Here is a 25,636-nt window from a genome sequence, read left to right on the forward strand (position 1 = left end):
CGAAGAAAAAATATACTGACTAGGTTCAATTTTTTTACTCATATGGCCTAATATAGATTAGAAAGAAAAAGGTATGGTTTCAATACAATCCAATTTTCAATGGAATTTTCTTTCTGATAATATTGTCCACATGCATCTGAAAAACCCCAAAAAATGTTAAGAAATGTGCTTTTTTTAATTGAATTTTACACAAAACATCCCTAAATTGAAGTTGGTGACGGCTTTGGACACTGTTATCTGAAGGGTAATTACCCTTGAAATGGGTCTTTATGAGGTTTTATCTGTTTAGAATAGAAAATTGCATCAAATTAACATATTTCAGGAATGGTACTTGTTCGTGCTATATTCTTTCCTGATCTATCACAGTCATAAACTCAACTAATATTTAAACCAGTTTCAAAACTTTTTGAAAACATTGATTTTTTAGGGCACGATAAAGCTAAAACCGTACCTTCTTCTTTGTTCATATACACGATAACAGTTTGGTAAAAGACCTCATATCAGTCTTTAGGGGAACACTTATCGCTTCTTCAAAACTTAAACTTAAACACCTGACTTTGGGAACTGTTTTAACATATTTTTCAGTAAATTTCATTGTATTATTTGCATTTTTGTGTACTTTACGACATATTTTATAGGTTTGATTGGCAAATACTGTTTTGTTGAAGTAAATCCAGTCGGAAAAACCTTGTCCCCTTGCCCTAGCAATGATTTGAGAAGGGGCAAAGGGCAATCAGACTGGAGTAAACTTTATTAAAAAATAATATTACCTGTTGAATTAATCCATGCTTCCTTTATTTGTTTTTTTTTTACATGTAGTGAAGAAGTTACAGACTACAGAGAAACAAAATGACACTCCTCTCAAAAATGAATAAATAAATAAATAAAGAATAAAACAAAGTCCTTTTTTTCATTTTATGAGAAAAAAATAATTAAACTGATCTATTAACAATTGTAATTTCTATTCATATGTCAATTCAATTTATTCCAGTGAAGTAGAAAATAAAGATAAAACAGAGTATAACATATAAATATATAAATTTTCATATTTGGATATTTTACTATAACGCTGTGCTATTTTTAACATAAATACAAAAGTTTATAATAAACGTGAAGACTTCCATTTTTCTAACCTCAACTTCCCTTCCTTAAGTAGCATATTATACCCTTTTCACTTGCATACGACAATGTTTCACAGTTAATTGACACTCAAGAACATGTTCTACGTACAAGCAATTTCCAAAACTAGGCAATCTATTGATAAACAAATTGATGGAACGAGAATATCAACAGTATGTCAATATGTTTAATGGTTGATAAAATGACCTTGTCAGCAAATACAATCTATCATTAAGTCAAATGCTGACTGACGTTTTTAATACTAATTGTTAGACTATTATTTACACATGCATGGAATCGTTCTACGGATTTTCTTTTTTCTGATTATATCGAAAGCACTCGGGGTGCTATCGATCGCCAGGAGATACTTACTCCATGGCACCGGATCCCAACTCTGATATTTAAGAGGTTCGTTGCTGTGGCCTCCAAGTTTATTATTTCGACGGTGTCTCGAGTTTCATTACGGATTATTTTCTCCATATCTTTTTTCATCACATTTCTCTAATATATATGATTTTTAAATCATTGACAAGTTTACACCTCATTTTTACTCTCCAATATTGCATTAATCCTTAAAGTACAGTAGGCCCATAGGCCTTAACGGTCACCAGAGTATAATTCAACTATTTTAAAGATCCAAGCTAAAGACAATTCATTAGATACATACTAGTATGATAAAACAAAAAATATGATATATTTGTTGCTTAAAAAAACAAGAGCAGGGCGATCAAAAAACAAAATAGCCTAATAATTAGCAACACAACTCTGAAATGTGTTTACTGGTAGTCGCGCCATTTTTTTACTACACTCTTACATGTACACAATTGCCAAACTTAATAACACATTTTATCGTATGACACTTAGCATAACCTCCTAACAATTAAAGCTCCTCCTTTTTGAATTACTCGTCATGTACAAATTTAACATGTTGTTTTTTTTTATTTTAATTTTTTTATCATTTACAAGTCTATCTGTCCATTAAAAACCTTATTATTCTTTACGTCTAACTTAATTTATAACAATTTTTAAGTATTGATGATTAAAAAGGGGTAACAGCGTCTGTTAAAAGATGTAAATTTTCCATATTTCCCAAATTATCATAATAAAGCCTCACCATGACTTCAGAGCCCTTGCCCTTTACATTACACTACATATAGAGCCCTGTGTGATTTCTAAATCTGACCAATTTTCTAGAAGAAGAACCATTTCATAACTAGGGACTCACATCTGGTAATTTATCAGCTAAGTACCCATAGAAAGAGTATAAGGCTTCTAAAAGAATTTATGCTTTCACTATGTGATCAACAGAGAAATCCCTTAACACCAAAAGCATTGGTCCATTTACTGGATCTCACAATTTTGGATGAGGCATCCTTGCTCATTTTATTTATGCTTTTCTTTATTTTATTACATAGGAAAATATAAAAAATAATATCAATTTTTCACTAGATAATCTATTGATTCTCACCCTTTCACTAAAAACCCCGAATCCTTGTCCATGTATTTCACAATCGTGGTTGATGGATTACTGTTAATTACTGAGTACATGTACAATCAGGCTATAACTAACAATTTGAGTGTTTGATGTTCTAGAGAAAAGATGCTTTATTCTTTGAGATTCCAATACTTTAGTCAGTTTTGAATACCTTTTAATCACTGGGTCACAGACACAATGAAATTTATTTTTCTTTGCTAAAAAATTCACTGTACAAAAGAAATGTGCATAGGTTCAGCAGTCAAGTTTTAAGCTCAAGCTATATAACTGACAAGCATGATCATTATACATGTAAATTGTTTTTTTTCCACAAATATTGATAAACACTGCATTCATAATTTGTATCAAATATTAAGTGGAAATAGATCAGGCATCAACAGCCCTTTGTATTTAGACTTCACCCCCGATGATTCTAACATTGACTCGTATTTTTCAAGTGGATTTAAATGTAACTCACTGGAAGATTTTTCAATTCGTTCTAGCATACCCTCGATTTTTGTCAAACGCTCTTCCAGAGAATTCGGGAGACTTTCCTCACGCTTTCCAACTGTTGATTCAGAGTGATATCTCTGTCGTTTAGGTGTTCCAGGTTGAATCTGAGGTTCTGCAGACTTCTCACTAATTTGGGATTGCTTTAAAAGCTCTTCAAAATGATACCTCCCTAAGTAATGAGATGCTTTCTGCTCGAGACCAGATCTCTGGATAGGTTTAAAAAACTCTCTGAGAAATTGCCCTACAATATACAAAATAAAGTAAGTTTTAATTTGTTTTCAAAATGCAACTTACTAAAGAAGCCTTGATTAATTTTTTTTATAAATTGGAATTTTGACTGAGAAGATTAAATTTTGTGGTACCGAATTCAAAGCTTTGTCCAAGTTGTGTTTTCTTTTGTCTGAATGTGTTCTGCAACAACGCATAGGCTGAATGTTTACTCTCTTCCAACTCCTTCCCAGTGAGTGTTGATTCTCGTATCAATGCCTTCATATTAGATTTTGTTATGTCATGAGCGAGATTACGGAAAATATATTCCATACATTCTGAAAAAATCAAAATTTTAGGAATTGTAAAAGTGCGCAAGCAGGAGATAGTTTATGGCAGATTCACTGATATTATTTATATCTATGATTAATTTTCATTTGCATACTAGATAAAAATGTTTACCCGGGGTTACACCTATTTTTGCAATTGGAATTCTCCCACAAATGACGGTTAAGAAGAATTCTTCACTAGCCGACAATATTCTATGCTTTTCCTTGATACCGAAGTAAAATGCAAGTTTATCCTTTTGCCATTTTAACACTGTCAAATCAACCTGAAGGTCACGAAGCTTAAGCTGAAGCCTTTGAATTTCTAACTGGAGATCGTTGATAAGAATGTCTTTCTTTTCTCTTCTTTGCCACTGAAATACTAAGGAGTGTGCTTCCAGGAGTGAAGAAATTACATCTTCGTCATAGCCCCTCCTTCGAACGACTTTCAACATGTATCGAAAGTATGTAAGAACTGATGTCTTTTGCAAAGAATCTAAAGAGCTGTAATGAGTTTTTTCCAAAAGCGCTTTCATTTGAAGATGCAGATTGTATCGATCCACAGAGGCTTTTTCATAAAAGAAAATGGTTGCAAACCAGACATTTAACTTAAAATTTTCAAACTCTTCTTCTTTTGTGTCCAACGCCTCTTGTATTTGCTTGTATCTTTGTATAGCTTTTTGAGCTTCCCTTTCCATCTGAGTTGAAGTATGCTTCTCTTCTTCCATTTTACTGCCTATGAAACAAATAAAATTGTTACAAGCGCACATATAGGTTTATTGCAGATAAGGATCTCACCTCAAAACAATGTCTTAACTTGCTCTATCGTGAATTTGAATTATGATTTGGCATTTATTTTTTCTGCAATCTTGAACTGAGCAACTAGTCTTTAGTTCAGAATATTACCCGCATGTCCCAGACAACAGTATGTTTATGTTTTATCTACATGCACCTAAAAGTTGAGCGATCATCTCAAAATAGTCTGTACATATATTTCAATACATACATATCGAACAATAATTAATGCCTTATTTACATCTTAATTTAAATCTCTACTTGGTTTACGAGGGTCATTCAATAAGTAATGCAACATACAGTATATCATAATAAATGTTGAGGCTTTAAGTTTTATTTTTTAACAGTTAAAAAGCTCTGTCAAAGAGGTCCTAAACACGGAAAACCTCATGGATTTCCCTATTGTTTTCACAAATTCAATTTTAAAGTAAGCATGGTCACATCACTGAGCGGAAAACTGTTTATAAATGATCTTTGCCAAGAAAATGAAAATAACAGCGTATGTGAAAACTGTGCTTTTTACATAAATCGCCGAAGAACTCATATTTAAGATATGAATTTATATGTAGAAAAAAGTTATCTTTAATGCTGTATACTTTTCAGATAGATTCAATAATTCAGAAGAAAAAAAAGAGGGTTTAAATATAACAGTCAATCTGTCCTATTGAAATTGTGGGGACACCAAAATTATAGATGTTTCTGCCACTTGTTGCTAAACTTGCTTGATAATTGACAAAACATAGGTGCACTTTTTTATATTGGCAAATTGGTCTTTCATTGTCTAATCTAAAAATTACAGGCTGACAAGGCTTAAATTGAACTTGTTACCTACGGTACCCCAGAAAGGATATACATTTATAATCCTTTCAACCGCAGCAACAACTTTTGATAAAGAAAAGAACAGAAGAAAATACAAATGAACAGTACCTTCCACAATGACCGTAATATCATCCATAATCCATTTATCAACAGAAAGCAGATGGAAAACGGGTGTATGTTCAGTTTTGCAGTGCCTCAGGAGATATGTGAATTCCCTCGGAACCATAAATGTAATAACAAGACTATTGGAAGCTTGAATTCCAGCGATAATGATGAACTTTGGGGGAACATGCAGGATTTCAGCTATCTTCATCCTCAGTTCTTCTAGTTGAGTACGCTTGAGCTGACAAAGGCCTTTACCCTTGATATGGAAATGCACATAGGTATATCCATTTTCTACAAGAACATTACATGAATATATATTGATTTAAAGGAAATGTTTCATCTATCTTTAAAAATAAGTCAAAATTTCAAGTAAACTTTAATTTTTACTACTTCAACAAAAGACGACAATAACATTAAATGCACATGATATTTCTTTAGACTCCCTTTTGACTTTATACCTTTATTCTCAAAACTAAATTCGCCCGTGATAGTTTGGAATTTTCTGTGAATTGTATGACAATAACACGTACTGTATTTTGTTTATATTTTCGACCACCCTGTTTACATTCTTTTAATAAAAGAGGATATCTTTAATACAAAATAATTCTAATGAAATTTTCATTTATTATTCCAATACGTTTCTATCAAGATTTATAAGAATCTCTTTTTAATGTAATATATGTATACTGTCTGTGTCTCTTTTTTTCAATTTTTTCCTATGTGGCACGAATAAAAGATGCCTTATTGCTCAATGGCCCTAAGTGCAGAGCATAAATCAAAATTTGCAGCTCTCTACTGGCAAGTGGTTGCGTCTCCACTGAGCGAAAAGTTCTCTAGACGGGATTGAAACATCAAAGAAACAAACTCTTTTTGCCATCCCTCTTTTTCTCCCCTATCTTTTTCTTTTCCGTCTCTATTGTCTCTCCCATTCTTTCAGATATCTTTTTCCCACCAACTCTCTTTACCTTTCCTCAGCGTACATTAGTCGATATTTTAAAAGTGTGATTTATATATATGGGTTCGGCGGGAAACAATAATATATAGTGTATGCTCAAAACACCTTTGATGTTTTGCTTCACTCTTTGCATTTAGCTTTATAAGTTGCATATATGTTCAATAAAACATTTATGAATTTGATTCTTAAACAATTTTACCTATGTATGGAAAAATTGACAAAAATCTATATTGAAAGATACGAATGTTCAGTAGCGTTTTTTCTCCAAATTATTATTAATCATTAAAAATATTCAAGACCTTTCAATACTGTAATGTAAACCGATTACTAGTACCCGGAAATCAAAACCGTAACTATATACTCGCCTGGGGTGTCATTTGGAACCACAAAATATGGAACTCCAATATTTTCAGCAAAATCTACATATCTTTGAAGAAGATTTCTTTTTTTGATATGCCATAACATAGACTGCAATGTGAGCAGATTATTAGAATTTAAAAGACCTCGTTCTCGGAGTGCTGTAAACAAATGAATTGGTCTCGTTATTTTTTCAAGTGCCCTTTTGGAGATCCCGTAGTCGCCTGAAACAAAATAATTAATAAGAATCTGTAATTGGAATTGGAAAGTAATATTATTGATGTAAAAGAATAATTACTGACGATGAGACAGAAAAAATAAAATGTATTTTTGCCTTTTTCTCCATCTACATGATGTTGAATGGCATGATACTTCTTTAGTATATAATCCATTACATTATCTCAATTCTACAACTTTCATTGGTTATAAAATATTGGAAAATAATTTTTAAAGATCCCTTTTTTTAGCCTTTTTTCTCAATGTCAAGACAAACTCAACCTGATACAAGAAATTTAAGATCTTCAAGTTCTTCATCAGTAATTTCATTTGCAATGTCCAAAAGAAATGCATTTAAGGCATAATCAGAACTTGGAGAAAGATTGGGAACTGGATTTGAAGTGTCCTCCATTATTTTCCTTGTATCACATAGAAAGCAATCTGAAATAGAAATTAAAGATTTTTTAAATATAAGCTATCGATCTGTATCCTTAATTGCTTGAACTGACACGCAAATTAAGTAAGGTTTTTATCGAAATTTCTCCCGTCTTTAACTTTTCATAAGTTCATATTCTTTTCCATAACTATTCGGTCGATGTCAATCAAATTTGTCACAAAGTTTCCCTCAAAGTGGATTCAAGTCTTTTTTAAACTAGAGGTACTGTGAGCAAAGGGCTCACTAAATGATACCCCCCGCCTCCCATATGTGTATAAATCGCAGTGTCCATGTTTTGCTATGGGAAACCCAAAATATGTGTCGGATCAAAAAGTAAAATAGGAGGTGCACAATGGCAATATGTAATAAAGATTCTGTGAAAGTTTCACCAAATTTCATTCAGTGGTATGAGAGGAGTTGCGGATAAGAGATGGGTACCCCAAAGCGTAACAGACGGACGGACGGACGGACGGAATGAATTAACGATTCCTATATACCCTCCCGCTTTTCAAGTGGGGGGTATAATAAAACGATCAATCTTCTCTAATGTCCTTAATTGACACTTTTTAAAAATGGCATACAGGGTCTTGTGCCCTTTATATTCGGAATTTTAAATTTAGAATTGAGAACTCTTGGAAATACTAATGTCTTAAGTTGAACTGTTGAATATAGAGTAACTTTGATGGCATATTCATATCTTTATCGATCATAAAAATCTCAAAATTTAAGTTTTATTTAGATATAAAAAGCACTGAAATGCAACTTACATGGCATTTGGAAAAATTTACGTGACTTTTGTGGAAAAGTAATTATTCATTTGGTACAGGGTCCTTTTACAGGACCTGGATGCACGAGTAATAAGCCCTTTCGGTTTCAATGAGAAATCATCGAGAAAAATGCAAAAATAAAAAAAATTAAATGGGGTTTATTTCATGTTTTCTTTTTATCTAAAGAACAACTAGACCAGAAATTAGGAAATTTTTGTGAATTTTTTTTGACATTGTAAGATTGAAATGATTTTTCTTACCATGTCTGAGACAAGGTCACAATGAGAAATGAAGTTTTGCAAATTCATAGGTAATATCTTCATTTTTTTTTTCTGCTGAAAAATAGCATGACTGTTATAAGGCGTTTTGATTTGGCTCTCTAGGCCTTACAACCTCAAATTTTATACAGTCTTGGTACCTATATGAACATGGTTGGGTTATAAAAGGGGATTAATGCACGTGAATAAGGAAGAAAACTTTTATAAAGTTCAGGATTTAGTTTCTTTTAACAAGGCTCCTTGGGAAAGAGTGGATAAATCTAACCTTCCTCTGAAGAGCAGCAGTGCCCATGAATATGGCAATAAAAGGTTAACCATGTCAGGTCAGGTTGCGTGGTACTATAGAAAATCAAAAGAAAACTTTTTAAAGAACATAATGATTACTCATGAAAAGTAAGATATGACTAAATGATATTAAAATACAAGCATCCTCAGGTAGTTTTGATTCTATTGCGTTCAAATCATGGCCAGGAGTACCCAAGGACGCATTTTCTAAACAATATGTCAAGGTGACTCATATGAGCGATGTCGCTCATGGGCATTAAAAAAAATATAAAGCAGTCATGTTAAGATTACATTTAAAACTTATTCCAAAACAGTTTTTAATGTGGTACTTTGATACTTATCAGTTTTTATAAGATAAAATGGATTTTCGTCTACAAGTCTGATCGAGTAGGTCCGGTTACTATAATAACACAATTTAATTGTAACCATTGATTCCGTCAAATATGAGAAATGAAAGAAAATAACATTCTATACCTCAATGTGGTGTTTCAATTCAATTAGAAAAGAAAAACAGACGGTAAAAAGTTTTGTTTATGAGATCTTGGCAAAAGCTGGTTTCATTTTTAGGACAGCCATTCCTTCCTGATTAAAATGTTGGTCACGTGGTAAACAGCTACTGTGCATAGTAAGAAACACCATTTTAAAACGTGCAAAAATATAATTGACTCTCAAGCTTTTGAGATAATACAAACGCTAAATAAAGCAATAAAAATAAAACGAAGTTTTATCTGTATAAAATAAACATTAGTAGTAATGACTTTGAAAACTTCAGTAGTCAAAAAAATTCATTAGCGTAAGGATTTTTGATAATCGTTTTATGAGCACCTGTAGTTTAATTACACATACGAGGTAAAGCAGGAGAGGGAAAACTGGCCTGTTTGTTTACATTCAGCTGCGGTGATTAATTCTGTGACAAAATCGGACCGTGGTATTTTATATTTTTGTCAGTTATTTTTTATATTGATAGTTTTAAAATAAATTTTTCATCAGAATATAAACGTGATTCATGTAAGAAATAATTCTTGACTTTGAAAATGAGCCCGGCTCTCTGAAAATCTGAGTACTTTGATTGACAGCTTATATATCACTTTAAAATGTTGGTCACGTGGTAAACAGCTACTGTAAAAAAAGCAGAAACTTTTTAAGAAACACAGCAGTTGTAAAACTAAACAAATTGATCGTAGAGGTAAATTAAATTTGAAACATTTTCGAGAGAAAAAACTGTGGTATTTAATAAAAATTCCTTTTTTTTAATTTATACAAAATTTTATTCACAAAAGTGAATGGGATTGGGCAGCAGGCAAAGCCTATTTTAGCCCTCTCCCTACAAGGTCAAAATGAGCACACAATATATAGATATGAAAATAAATAGACAAACTTAGTAACAAAAAAAACAAAAGAAAAAAAAAATAGAAAGATTTGAAAAAAAGATTTACAATGAAATACATGTATCCTTTATCAAATCGTATGTTGCATAATAGCATACATAAAAATTTCTGGGCTTTCTAAATATGTTTTATGACGCACCTGTAGTTTAATTGATTTCCAAGGAACAGAATCGAAACTAGATTACTAAAGAATATGTTTCACTAGTATGAGGCGCCATTTCTATATTTTTTAGTTATTTTTTATATGAAAAAGGAATTCTTGATATCAATAAGTCGATTTCTTAAAAGAAAATAATTCTTGATTTCAAGAATTTGAATTTAGCATATCAGAAAATCGATTTTTTGATATCTTATATACTGTAGGAGCACAAATTTTCGTGGGCATAAAATTTCATTGTTTTGTCATCAAAATAAATTTCGTGTGCATTTAATTTCGTTGTTTTAAAACTAACCCTATTCAATATATAGTCATATAAAATTTCGTGTGGGATTGAATTTCGTTGAATTTTGTTAACAACAAAATAAAGGAAATTGAATCCCCAACGAATATTTGTGCTTTTACAGTATCACTTTTTGTTTCAGTCTAGCCTAAGTTGTTGTCTTTATTAACGTCAAAAAACCAAAACTTTTTAAAAAAATATATTAAAACGGCACCCCAGAAATACCCTGTAATTGACAATAAACGTGTATTATTATAAAATGTACAATATGCATATTCGGTATATATAACTTTTGATGATGTATTTTTCAATGACTGTAAAATATTATACAATGCTCGCATTATATGTAAGATCAAGTTTCTTCGTTTTATTACCTTTGATATTGAATATTTGAAAGAAAGTCCTCTATCGTGTATCCTTTATCAGATCTATGTTGCAATCGCGTATTACGTGGGCTGTTCAATAAATAATGTCCTGAACTCTATAACATACGACACAAATATCACATGATATTAAGCTTTACTTTCTCTCATGATTGAATCCTTAATGAATTGATATCAGTTTATGTGACCACTTTTCATCTCATATTTTCATTGTGAGGGGCTGGAAAACAAGGGCTATTTGAGACACTGCATTAAAAATGAATGGTAAAGAATAAGTAGACTAGAGTTAATATAATAGCTTCATTCAAGCTGCTGTAAAACTTGATAAGAATCCCAAAGAAATACTCACTGAAATTAGTGAAATTTACAGCAACCGATGTCCATTTTATAGACACGTGAGCAGGTTGATTTCAATGAATAATAATGATATAATGGGCATCAAAAATTGGTACCGTCCTTGGCGACAAGGACTTCAAACAACCAATGTTCTGTTTGCCAAAATTCAAAAATTTATCGTTTATGATGTTTGATTGGCTTTAAATCACATTGCAAATTTAATAGGCATCAACGCGCGGTATTCAATTTTAAAGAGAAAATTGACGGCCAGGTGTGTTATAGGACCGAAGACATCCAAAAATATGAATTCAATGCTTAAGAATATATAAACAATTATTTTTAAAAAATCAGAAATTGAAGTTATCCATGCTTGTCTGAAATTCAAACAGATAATGAAACTTGACTTCATTGCTTTATTACCCTCAAAACGATGCACTTGACAAAAACAGCAAAAGTCTGTAAAGAGCAAAGAATTAAAAGAGGACAAAGAAGTTCTATGTGCCATTTTCTTGAATATTATTGGTCTTGTTGTTCAAATTCTTATTTAAGAAGGCAGTTCAATTTCTGGAGGAATCTAGAAAGCAATTTTTTTCAAAAAATCGAAACATTTTTGAGAGGAAGGAAGTAGAATCAATAATCCACTACATTAAATTTCTTCATGACAGTGTCCAAACCCACAAGCCATGAAGAGTTAACTGTAAAGGAGTTTTGGGGATAAAACAGAGAGGTAATATTTAGTCAGACAATAATATGCGCCAGATTTGTCACTTGGTTCATTTTCCAAACTTGACAAAAACACCTTTCAGAAAAAGAAACAAGTCCAGGAGTTCATAGAATCTGCTATAATCCACTATACAAAGACCATACTCAAAAATGATTTCTAAAAACAATCAGAAATTGGATAAAATTGTTACAGACATTTGTTTTAAGTCAAAGAGAATATTTAAGTTAAATCGTTCAGACTATATTATTGAAAAGCGTCCTTTGCTTCTTTCCGAGCACCGAGGACATTATTTACTGAACAGCCATCGAACATGTAAACGATTGAGGGCAGTATAAAAACCATCTATCTTTCTGTATTCAATAATGCAAGAGTGAAAAAAGAATTAGATAGATTACATGAACAGTATGTACTGGTCCATGCTGTCAAAGCAGGTAACAACATTGTCTTTGTTTGTAAGGCTCATTTTATAAATTGTATTTTAGAAGAACTTGGATTTAATTCTACAAGTAGTAATCAAACTTAAACTCATAGCTCCCTTTCAAAAGAAGAAATTCTTCAAAATCATGTCATATATCAGTTTTGAATATTTTCAATATCCCAAAGAACCAAAATGAATTTGATTTACCATAGCTATATTGAATACCGAAACGTCATTAAAAATCCTTACAAAGATACATAGCGGGTTCCAGTAAATGTTCAACCAAGCCTCTTTCTTTAATCCTCATTAAGATATTAATAGTAGTGAAGGAGAAACTTCAAGAGTACTGTGCAACTCTTCGAGAAGTGGTGTAAATCAAATTTAGATACTTAAAAATTCCTTGGAACTTTTGGAAATTTTGAAATCAAAAGATTTTACCAAAATTAATAGCTTAAAAACTTACGACTTTTCAACTTTATACACAACCATCCCACACGATAAAACTAAGCCCAGCTTTTTGATATTACTGACAGCTGCTTTTTCAATAAAAATGGAACTCGTAAATTTACTAACTTTGTCATTGGTCATTTTTTAAATTATTTTGTTAAAAAAGTTCTGATTGTATATGTTATATTAAAGTTTTACAAATCAGAGAATTTAAAACTAACTATAACAATCTTTGTAGTTTTTTTGGAGACCAGGTCTTCCAACAATTCTTATGTCGATAAGATATATTTCGGTGAGCTTGAAATAAAACATACCGCAGAGACGAACACATCTGTTTCCTTTTTTGATATTTTACTTGAAAAAGACGTTAATGGTAATATTACAACCAAGATTGTTTTATGATAAATGTGATGACTTTAACTTTTCAACCGTCAACTTTCCTTACCTATATGCAGCAATTTACCTTCATCACCTGCAAACGGAGTGTATTTCTCTCGGTTGACTCGATGTGCCTGAGCATGCTCTACGAATAATTTCTGAAATGATGTAAATTATTAAGAAACAGTTGATGAAACAAGAATATCAGAAATCTCTTTAAAGTCATCATTTCGTATGTGATATGATTGATAACTAGTCAGCGAATACCAAACAGTTATTGCTGTTTTTTTTAGATCAATACGATGATTTAGACACCTGAAGGTACAATATTCACTGAGCCCAAAAGGCGAAGATACTTCGAAGGTGGCTAAATCATCGTATTGACCTTAACCACCCCCCCCCCAGCAATAACTGTTTTATTACATGATTAAACAGGTCCTGTTAAAATGATTGCAAACTCCTACAAGACCGTTTTTGCTATAATGTTGAAATTTTTTTTTTTTAAAAATGATAAATTTCAACAGGCACACATTGTAACAGGAAAAATGGGACAGGAATAATAGTTATCCAGGTTCAATCAAGGGTGTACGGGGATTTACACCGAGTTTTATTCCATACACCCTGACGCCGAAGGTATTGGACCTGGATAACGAATATTTTTTCCTATGTAGTATGTACATGTACCCATAAAAATTCTTCGTAAACATCAGAGTCAAATCAACTGTCTCAATCTATCGATAAGATTAACTACATACTATATGTATATTCAGTGTAATTTTCTTTATGAAATCCCTGAGAAATCCACGACATCCAAATCTCTATATTTACATTCAGTGTAATTTTCTTTATAAAATCCAATAGAAATCTACAACGTTCAAATTTCTATAAAACACGCGAAACCTTGTCACCGCGCTGTTGAATACACAATAGGAACTATATCACCCCTACTAATGTTATTGTGATTCAAATTTAAGCCACGTGGTTTAGGTTGACCCATTCAAAGGTTACAAGGTAGAACCGGTTTTAAAAATAAAATTGGCAATAAACAGGAAAATGCTTTAGTCTGTTTATTTTGAAAACGTGTCCTGTAAAAATGTGTTTCCAGATCTTTCTGAAAAACTTTCATGTTTCGGTAGGTAAGGGAGGGGGGTCAAAACATATACTTTATCTTTGCTTTTGTGATAATTTACGGCAAAAATTGGAGCTCTGTAGAGACAATTTCCCCAAAATAGCCCAATTCCATGGTAGAAAACAAGATGTGTTTGTGAAACACTATGCGCCCGGCGGAAACAAAGTTCAAAAATCTATTTTTAGCATATTGGTCACAGTCAAGGTCACAAGGTCACTGACCGTGGTGTCATTTGAAAGAACTTAATCAGTGGAGTATGCATCCCAAATAGGAAGTCCCTATGGTTTAAAAGTTATGGCCAAAAGTGTAAAAAGCTATTTTTAGCATATAGGTCACAGTCAAGGTCATTGACCATGGTGTCATTTGAAAGAATTTAATCAGTGGAGTATGCATCCTAAATATGAAGTTCCTATCTCCTATGGTTAAAAAGTTATGGCAAAAAGTGTAAAAAGCTATTTTTAGCATATAGGTCACGGTCAAGGTCACAAGGTCATTGACCATGGTGTCATTTGAAAGAACTTAATCAGTGGAGTATGCATCCCAAATATGAAGTTCCTGTCTCCTATGGTTCAAAAGTTATGGCAAAAAGTGTAAAAAGCTATTTTTAGCATATAGGTCACAGTCAAGGTCACAAGGTCATTGACCATGGTGTCAATTGAAAGAACATAATCAGTGGAGTATGCATCCCAAATATGAGGTGACTATCTCCTATGGTTCAAAAGTTATGGCAAAAAGTGTAAAAAGCTATTTTTAGCATATATAGGTCACAGTCAAGGTCACAAGATCATTGACCTTGTTGTCAACTGAAAGGGCTTTATTAGAGGAGTATGCATACCAAATATGAAGTCCCTATCTCCTATGGTTAAAAAGACATGACAAACAGTGGAAAAAGCTATTTTTAGCATATAGGTCACAGTCAAGGTCACAAGGTCATTGACCTTGATGTCATTTGAAAGGACTTTATTAGTGGAGTATGCATACCAAATATGAAGTCTCTATCTCTTATTGTTCAAAAGTTATGGCCAAGGTTAAAGTTGACAACAGACATACAGACAAACAGATAAACAGACAAACAGACAAACAGACAGGACAAAAACAATATATGCCCGGGATCTATCGATCCGGGCGCATAAAAATGTGTTTACAATATCATTTAAACTGACAAACCTTTGTATGCCTTATATGGCTATTGTTATCAATGCGCACGACAAATCATACCACGCACCAACTGACCAATCGTTGAATGAATAGCAACGTTTACGCTATCTATACATGTCTTTATTTTACTTCGAACACGTGGTTCAGGTCAATCTATGGGCCGCAAAAAATGTTTATATGAAAAAATCCAAAGATAAGAAAATTATGAAAGATGTCACCGGCGTTTTTAATTTGTTGTTAACTAGAAAATATGTATGTAATAAAATTTAATGAAGTTTGTGTCAAGTTCAGAACACCAGGTTAAGAAAACCGAGCAGCATCTTCTGAGCATTTAAACGGACAATACCCGTGATCACAAGTGTTTTCGGCCAGGGAATCCACCGAACAATTGTATTCACCGATATTACAACAAAGGAATCAATACAGACTCAAATCGCCTTGTAGTACGACTTAGAAAAAACCTAGAATTTTACTTTTATTCAAACAAGTATATACTGACAAAACGTCAGAATTACTCAAGCTGTAGAAAGTCAATTAGGAAGTGTCATTAATATCCTAAAATGGTATAAGATGAGGGTTACTGAGTTCAATCTTCTGTTGAATAAACTACATGTACACGAAACAAAATTCATATATTGAATTTAATTAGAAATATAATTAATCGTACTACTTTTTAAGATGAATTTACGTGACATACTTTCAGGAATTTTTTCTAGAGCATAGTAGCGTTGCCGTTTCTTGATTAATTTAATGAAATATTTTTTATGTAGACATTTAGTATACTTCAAACAATGTATGTTTTTTCCCTATTGTTTGCTTAATGACGTACATCACATTAATACATCAATCTAAATAGCTTGCTACAAGCCTGTAGAAAGTTTTTCAAAGTGGAAGGGGGGTCTCCGGGCTCCAAAAAATCCACATGACTACAGGTTGATCCATCGTTGCAAACCACGGCCAAAATGTACAATCCTCTCCTACTCTGGACCGTGGCTTGATACGAGGTTTATCTAGCTGAGGGACATGTCCAATACATATTCCGTACGAATCCAAAAGAATTTATTATAAAAGGTTCCGTTACCAAAGTTTAAGATAATACGAGAATTTAACATTGATTTTGTGCTATTATTTTACTGTCACTCAAAGAACACATCATTTGCAGGCCCGTGAAAAGCAATTTCAGTTGGCGGTACAGCCATACATTTTCTGGCCATGCAACCTGCGTCACCTTTCAGAGTCTGCAGTGGACTCGTCCAAGGATGCTTTGTCGGCGACTGTAAAAAGTTACCTGAGATTCCTACGCAAAAGAAAGCGCCAAATCTCTGTATAGAAACTGTTGCGGCTGCGGAGCTTCACTCATTATTCATTCGCCATAGAATAGAATCCGATATTTAACACTTAATATCTTTGAATATACAGACGTTTTCAAGATAAGCTTCATTTTTGTTTCTAGAAATATTTTTATCTATAAAAATAATATATCTTTGTGTTTTTAAACTGAGTAAATCGATGACGTAGCATCGTTTTAGATAACTCAAGCCCCTCTAGGGCTTGAGTAAAAATGAATTGTTCGTCATTGTTAACATGGAAATAATAGGACAAAAAGAAACAATTGAAATTGCTTTATGAAATTGGTGGAAAATGTTCTTTGTGCCTTTCCCATCGCCATTATATATATATTTTTTTTTCAGGTGTAAAATTCCTGTAGTACCCTTAGTAACCCATAATGCAATTCTCATTCATCTGATTTGTCAGTTAAACAGTTAAAGCCTGTTTGTGTCTCATTTGTTAAAGGTACTTGGACACAGATTTGAAGTTAATATTTTCTGTATAATGTCACGAATTATATATTTTAAAAGCATTTCACACAAAAATTAATTAAAAATATTTTTTCATTTAAAAGTTATTAAGACTTCAAATTTTTTGGCGGGTTTGGTTGACACATCCTTGCACTTTCACAAATTTTAACTTTATTCTTAAGTGTCAAAATCTTTTTGTGTATTAATGAGGAATATTACAACTTTAATCCAGAAAAACAATTTTATTCAGAGTAGAAATGTTATAAAGCAAAATTCCTTCACATGTACCGTCATTTCGAACTAAGTCTTGTGTGCAAATCGATCACACTCGTGTTATACACAGTTTTTGTAAACAGGGCAAGAGCTATGTTATTGTTGATTGTTTACGATTCACCGGGTGCGTTCATATATATATATATATATATATATATATATATAGTGTGTGTTTGTTTTGCTATACATGTCTACTCTGATTTTTCTGGATTATAGTATTTATATTTTTCATTTACATGTGTATACAATAAGATTGCCACTTTTTCTAAGTATTAGGAGTAAACTTAAAATTTGTAAAAGTGCAAGGATGAGTCAATCAAACCCACCAAAAAATTTGAAGTTTTAATAACTTTTAAACGAAATAAGATTTTTTATTAATTTTTGTGTGAAATGCTATGAGAATATACATGTCGTAATATTATACAGAAAAAAATACCTTCAAATCTGTGTCCAAGTACCTTTAAGCTGACGCCAAAAAATATAGTACCGGTTCCAAATACACGTATATTTGTCCAAAAAGAATTTTAATGCATGAATGCGGAAAAATAATACCAAAGAGAATATATATACTAATCAAAGTTGAAGGAATTCAAATGAAATTGAATTAAATTTCTACAGATATTATAGGGTGGTAAAAATTGAAACACAACATAGCTCCTCTGTTTACAATGTCTCCACGTGCTAGTCACTTCCTAGCCACATTTCCGTGAATAATTTACCCTATCTCGCTGTAGTCTCGCTGACTCTCACCAGAGATACTTCCAAAGCAATTTTGAACTCCTCGGGTTTTATAATTTGCAGTACACCGAAAATCAATAATCCACTACATAAAGTTCCGAACACATTAGTAGGGGTGTATATGCATTTTTAAAACTCTGAGACATCAAAATGTACAATGATTTGACTCAATTTAAGGGGGCCGACTATAGTTTTATTGTGTGAAAACTACAATAGCGAAACTCTTCATTTTTATACCATATATAACTTACATTTACTTAAGTGTACATGCAAAGTTTGGGGGAAATCTACCGTCCAGGTATTTTTGAGGGACCGTCTCAAAATACAGGTACATTTACTATAGGATTATATAGGAAAATGCCAATTTTTAGCACTTTAAAGCAAATTATACAAATACTACAATAGACATTTTGTTCAAACTATAATATTTCATGAATAATACTATATCATACAATATATGTAAGAGACACAAAATTCTACCGTCTTGTTAACAGAAGGGGCATTTCAAAATGCAAAAAATTATCAAATTTTACTATTTTTATAGAGTACTACAAAATATGACGTAAACAATGGATTCACAAAAAACATAATAAAAATATTGGAGATATTCTAAAAATTCTATGTTTTAAATGTCAAGAGCGTATGTTTATTACTTTTTCTTTAATAATATTTATTACCCCTTTCTTTAAGAGCTACAGATTAACATGACGTCAAAAAGACACTGCAGCGACGTCAACCTACCTATCAATTGCAAAATTGGTTATATAACCAGTTATATCAAATTGTAATTACATTTTTATACCTATAATTTCTTAATTTTGTTTAATTTTAATAACAAAGCGAAAAAAGTTGCATTAAAACAGTAAATAGGCTTCATTTTACTATGATGCGCGAAATATTGCGCAATGGAAACTATAGTCGGCCCCCTTAATAAAATAACTACAACCCTGCTAAATTAACGTAAAAACAACAAATGTGCGTTTAAAATTAATTTGTCACTTTTTTCCTCGCATTGTTTGTTTGCGTTATTTAACTTTGCAACGTCACAAACGGCTCTTACGTTTTTAAAGCACACCAGTTTTGAAGGGCACTAAACATTAAACATTACCGAAAAAAACAATTTTAAAGAGAAAGAATTATCATACAGCGCTAACGAAATCTTATCACCGCGTGTTAAAATACACAATAGGAAATATATATGCATTTTCAATATTCTAGGAACACCAAATTGTACAATGTTTTGACTCAATGTAATAAAAACTATAATCCTGTTAAATTAACGTAAAATTACAACAAATGTACAATTAAAAAATAATAAGTCGCTTTTTTCCGCGCAATTTTCGTTTGTGTAATTTATCTTTGCAACATCACAAACGGCCCTTAGGTTTATTAAGCACGTCACTTTTGAAGGGCGCTAAATTGACATTACAAATTAAGGAAATAAACAATTATGAAGAGGGGAAATAGAGAATGTTAATGTAAGCATTGAATTCATATTTTTGGATGTCTTCGGTCATATAACACACCTGGCCGTGCCGACAAATTGAATACAGCGCGTATGCTTAATTAAACAATTCATCAATTACCTCCGGCTCAAGTCGCGTGTATAGAAATTTACACCCGACTCTGTAACCAATCAAGCTACACTGGAAGTGTAATATTACGGTGCTGATACTTCTATAACAGTTTGGATGAGCATGCAACACTCATACATGTAAATTGATCAGTTAAAAAAATCTATGCCACCATTATTTGCGAGACTGGAGCTTAACAATTTTAAAAATTAATATTTTTACAGTTAATTTTTTTAAGCAGACTACATAAACTTCATTAAAATAAACTGATACAAATTTAGAAAATTCAATCTGTAAATATATACACACAGAAAAGTAGGATTACATGGATAGAATCGTATTTAACAGTGTTTAATGTCTGACATTTTAAAATTATTACGATAAAAAGGGTACAGTCTTATGTGTATCTGGATCGACTGTGGTAAAAAAAAAATACGGAGAGAGAAAGAGAGTGATCCAGACAGGAAAAGCCAATGGGAGAAAAAGGAAAGTGATTGAGAGAGGGGAAAGCGAGGAAGCGATAAAATTATTTCATTGCCCAAAAATAAATGAAATCATTCATTTGCAGCTTAGTATCACTTTCAAAAGTCATCATTTCGTAAGTTCTATGGTCGATACAATGACCTTGTCAGCAAATACAATTTATCATTGAGTCAAATGCTGACTGACGTTTTTCATACTAATTGTTAGTCCATTATTTATACACTGAATTGTCAACGGATTTTTCCGTTATTACCTGATTATGACAAGGAGCACACGGCGGGTGTGATCGGTTAGCAGGGGATGCTCACTCCTTCATGGCACCTGATCCCACCTCTGATGTTTCGGAGGTCCGTGTTTGCTCTGCTTTAATTTTGTATTGTTTTATGGACTTTGAGATTGAATACTGTTCGTTATCTCCATATCCTTCTTTCACACACCGCGGTCAAGCGAATCCAGCTTTACTTATGCGCGTGCTACCTAGTACCGATAGCAAATTTGATCTGATCATGGCTTAAAAATTTTAATTGGAATACAAATCATTAATATTCTTGTATTGGAAATTAATTCAACTGACAGCGTCTATATTCACATAATATATTACCAGAGTACAGAACCGCTCTCGCTGAACAACCATTTTTTTCTCTCTCTGTATTTAGATTAAAGTGTCGATGGACGACAATAAATAACACAGATAAAACAGGCTAAAATCTTGCAAACATGCAACAGGATGTTAAAAGACAAATACTATACCGTAAATCTGGAAATTTTTACGTCGATTTATTTTTGCGAATATGGGTCAAAAAGCTGTTGATTAATTTTTGCGCTTCAAATTTTTGCGAATTGTCACTGGTGCTAAAAATAAAAATCACTGAAGATTTTCATATCAGGTTATGTTTCAAATAATATGCCCATTTAGAATACCACCAATATACTCACAACGTGGCAAGATATTGCAAAATCGCTCCGAAACAATTTTGAAAAAAATACAAAAGGATTTGCACTGAAAATAATTTCTAAGTCAATTATAACAAACATTTTAGAGGTTGTGTATGCCTTTTAACCTAAAGTATAATCCAAATGAAGAAAAAATATAACTAATTTTCTCAACGTTTGGTTTTTCTCACCTAAAATTTACATGCCGCGTTTACATTTGGAACTTTCTAGTAAATGCACTGAGTTTGAGTTATCGCCCGTGTTGATACACGGTTAGATAAAATGACAGTTCTCTCTTTATTGGCAAATTGATTGATTAAAATAATTAAAAAGGGGCATACCGCCTCAGTGCTTGTCAAATCATCGGACGATATTGCATATAATGAGGGCAATTTACGCACGGGTAATTAACTTGTAGTTATAGTAGACTAGTGTAAACAGGTTTCTTTTAAAAATGACCACTGCTTACCGACACCTATATTCACTGAGTTAAAAAATTAAAAAAAGAGTTCTCAGAAAAAAATTCTTCGCATGTTGATTTATTTTTAAGAAAAATATTTTTGCGAATTCAATGCACGCGCAAATTTGCTAAAAATTTATCTACAGTAAAAATTTCCAGATTTACGGTATTGTTCGAACATCATATATTTATGCAAGTTTTTTAACCTAGATAATGATATTTCTTCAGAATTAAGATGCAAAAGACATGATCGTTATGTAAACTATAGTACTGAATGTAGCGACTGGGCCTTACTGACGTCATAAGCAAAGGGAGATAAGCCGCGCTAATACTTGATATCGCGATTACTTAACATAGCCGAACTCTTTCGCGAAGGAGGTAGGAAATGTCTGTTGGATGGGGACAAATATGCTATTTGGACCCGGACCACAATTAGCTTACATATAGACTTATATAGTAAAAACATGTGTTTTATTTTCTTTGCAACTTTTTAAAAAAACTTTATTTCCAAAATATCTTTGACCACATGATAGAGCAATGTGTCAGATAAATATTCACATCCAAATATAGGGGTGTTCAATGTGGAATATTCCCTGGTTATTAATAAACTTCTGACGTCATGACCTTAGGATACTGCTCTCGCTTGGCCAAAAAAGTGTAAACAAACCAAATCTTCTGGGCTTTCGTAAGATGACCGGTCTTTTCAATACATATTTCTATGCATAATTTATGCTTGAAATGCAAAAGATCTAAAAAATATTTAAATGTCGAATCCGTACCAGTAGACATTAACTGTGATGAACAGATCTTTCTATAAATCACCACCAGAGGTCGATATAGACGCTATTAAGATTTTGGAGGACACACCACTCATTGATTTTCAGATACCTTACCATGATAACGAAATGGATTTCGTACAATTTTACCTTCGTGAAATGTCAGATTTTGGTTTTGTAAATCTAACATCTGATGGTAAATTGAGTTATTACCCAAAAGAAGACTTTTTTGGAAACGACACCGTTAAAATAGCCTTGAAGGACGTCGCTGAAAAGTCTACAATTGTGAATAAAACTATTTTGATTGAAGTAGATGAAGTTAATGACATGCCAATGTTTGGATATCTGTATAACGATTCCTCTTATAATGTTATGAACAATAAAAGTTTGACAATCATTTTGGAAGGAAACACAACTTCTCATCATCTGTTTAACTTTGTCTTTGCAGATGTTGACAAAAATGAAACTCTCTCTTTTATTTCTAGCTTGAATAATACAGCAGACGTCCACATCACCACTACGCGCATTGATGATGAATGGATTCTAAATGAAACTTTCGGATTAGAAAATATACGAACACATAATGAATACTCGGCAGATATGGTTATCAATAAAACGTTCCATGGTGACTTGTTTTATTACATCTTAGGGTTTGATAATCACAACTTTTTCACCGAGCGATTGGAGACTCATATTTTTATTCTCTTGTCTCCTTGTGTCCATGGTTTTTGTTCTCCTAAGTTTACATTTTCTCCATCTTGCCAGGATACTTCAAGAGCTGCATCATTTGATTCTTATAAATGCACGTGTTATCCAGGATACATGGGAGTGTGGTGTGAAAATGAAGTTGACGAATGTCTGCAGCAACCTTGTGGTGTTTTCTTCAATTGTGAAGATAAGATCAACAGTTACAGATGTAGCTTCAAACAAGAGGCGATAGCTGGTCTGATAGTAGTGGGCTTACTGATTATCATATTACTTGCCATTTTTTATCGATTCTTCTGCTGCAATGCAAAGACGTACAGGTAATATTTGAATTTGACTGTATGTTTGAATAATTGAATTAAATCTTTGTTTCCTTTAATCATAATTAAATATGAATATTTTAGAATCGAACACGATAAAGGCGAAACATTTGATGAATCGTAAGTAGTTTTTTCCCTCAATATACAAGAAACTTAATCGCAAGAGTTGTCTTTGTATTTTATCAAATTTACAACAGAGAAATTCAACAATTTTATCTTTCTCTTTTCAGCAATGACAATCTTCTGTGAGTATTTGTGATGAGTTTCCTTAAAAAGAATTAGTCAATGATTACATAACAGTTGCAAGCTATTATTATCCATAAGAGTGCTACTGTTTTTGTGTCTTCAAAACTTTATAGTAATTCCAAGTCTCATGTTTTCTTGTTATAGAATTGGGTTCAGAATTCTGCCTTCTAGCGCCACTGATTTACAACCTCACCATGAAAAAATTGAATTACCGCTACACGATGTAGTTCAGTCACCGCAAAAAATTTCAGCGGGTTCGGAGAATGTGTCAGCAGTCACACAATTTGTTGATGGAAGTGACCAAGATTACCATGAACACATTGAAACAGGTTTTTCTAGAAAAGACACTGGAAATAATTCATCAACGAAAACACGCATGGAAAGTGAAGACTAAGAAAAACCATTGTTTGCAACGATAAAGCAAAAATTTGAAAAGAAGTCAGTGCATGGGATTCGTTACTCAGATCCAATTGTTGTACACGAAAATTCTCCTCATTCACTCGAAGTCCAAAGAATCTATTCTTCAGGTGATGTCTAGTGAATCATATTAAGCGTTATAGCATAAAATGCCAGAAGTAGAATCGTCTCAAAATTCTCACTTGGAATATGAACAGACGATTAAAAGATAGATATAATCTACTATGCGACCCCCTCCTTTCGCGATACCATTATCAACTCGGATAAAATAAGAAAAATAGACTATATTAGGAGAACTCAATCCTGCACAAATTGTACTTGAATAATCTGAAAATGCCCTGATTGACCCTCAAACTCTGATTTTGGAGAAAAAAACTAACAGATATTGTCCCATAGAACCTGGCTCAATGTTTACCGAAACAATTGCCACCAGAGAAAGTTATGACAGCATGTAAAGTTTTTCTTATGATTATAAAACCTTCATTGTTATTTTACCAGAGGTATAACCGGTTACAATTTGTCATCCTTAGATTTTATGTTTCATTTGATAAACAAAAAATTTTTCTACTCTATTAACATTTTTATCATGTTTATTTAACCTCTATTTGCTTTAATACATGTACATAGCATCTTTATATATACACATTAACATTAAACTTGAATGCAATCTTTGTTTTTTCCCACTTTTTAAGCTGTTTTTTATTTGTGGGGAGGAAAAGCATGAACAAACAATATTAATTATCAGACAATTTCAAAAATTTTTACCATGGATTAATTGTGATCATATCTGTAATGATAAATAAATCCAATCGTCTGCTTTCCGACATTTAAAAATACTCCCCCTTCCCCCGTTCCACATTTTGAAAAAATCAATCAAAGTCCACATTTTACGGTGATGGGATCCTATTTATTTAAATGAAGAATTGCAAAAATATTTCAGTGTAATAGTGAAATGCTAGCGGAAGCAAAGACAATTCCTACAAAATAGTAAATCATACACGTATTCTCTCAAAATAGCGTAGATCTAACTCTACAGGATAAAAGAATTTAAAGAAAGATAATATTGACCCTCGAAGATAGAATGAACTTGTTTGTTACAATCAAGAATTGTTTTCAGCTTACTTCCATCCTGGTGAAGTCATTTAGTTTGTTAATACCATTAAGGCAGTCTTCAGTCTATGCACGCAGAAAATTTCCTTGCTTTTTCTCTGAGAGTCTGTCCATCTTGGGTTATGGTCAATCACCACTACTGTCATGTCCTGTCGTTTTCCTTTCATATCCTTCCATTTGTGACCTTTAAGATTAATGTTCCCTAACGGGTTCATTGAAGGTCACTACATGGTCGTAATTAATTAGCGATAATTAGCTCAACCAGAGTACACCCAATAAACCGGACCAATTTAATAGCGCTTCGGGGTTCTTTCTTTACAATCACCTCTCGCTCCACGATCGGAAGGTC

At 32.5% G+C, this 25,636-nt stretch overlaps 2 protein-coding genes across 3 annotated transcripts; one reads left to right on the forward strand and one right to left on the reverse strand.

The window, feature by feature from the left end:
• Positions 1 to 798: 798 nt before the first annotated feature.
• Positions 799 to 10,908, reverse strand: LOC134249699 (uncharacterized). Of its 2 annotated transcripts, none has more exons than XM_062732044.1 (9): positions 10,855 to 10,908; positions 9,127 to 9,268; positions 8,633 to 8,706; positions 7,169 to 7,327; positions 6,679 to 6,894; positions 5,362 to 5,649; positions 3,776 to 4,375; positions 3,469 to 3,651; positions 799 to 3,347 (listed from the first exon to the last, which is right to left on the reverse strand). In XM_062732044.1, the coding sequence occupies exons 4-9, from the start codon at positions 7,296 to 7,298 to the stop codon at positions 2,959 to 2,961; spliced, it is 1,806 nt and encodes a 601-aa protein (XP_062588028.1). In that variant the 5' UTR covers positions 7,299 to 7,327; positions 8,633 to 8,706; positions 9,127 to 9,268; positions 10,855 to 10,908; the 3' UTR covers positions 799 to 2,958. The 2 variants fall into 2 exon arrangements, with proteins under 2 accessions (XP_062588028.1, XP_062588029.1); XM_062732045.1 differs by lacking the exon at positions 10,855 to 10,908 and adding an exon at positions 10,180 to 10,199.
• An 11,575-nt stretch (positions 10,909 to 22,483) lies between these two features.
• On the forward strand, positions 22,484 to 24,815 carry LOC134249729 (uncharacterized). Its single transcript, XM_062732077.1, has 4 exons — positions 22,484 to 23,514; positions 23,599 to 23,634; positions 23,745 to 23,759; positions 23,905 to 24,815. Exons 1-4 carry the CDS (start codon positions 22,511 to 22,513, stop codon positions 24,152 to 24,154), a joined length of 1,305 nt encoding a protein of 434 aa, XP_062588061.1. The 5' UTR covers positions 22,484 to 22,510; the 3' UTR covers positions 24,155 to 24,815.
• Positions 24,816 to 25,636: the final 821 nt, after the last annotated feature.

Source organism: Saccostrea cucullata, unplaced genomic scaffold (genome assembly GCF_032062105.1).
Source record: "Saccostrea cucullata isolate Sc308-1 unplaced genomic scaffold, CSIRO_AGI_Scuc_v1 ctg305, whole genome shotgun sequence".
NCBI lineage: Eukaryota > Metazoa > Mollusca > Bivalvia > Ostreida > Ostreidae > Saccostrea > Saccostrea cuccullata.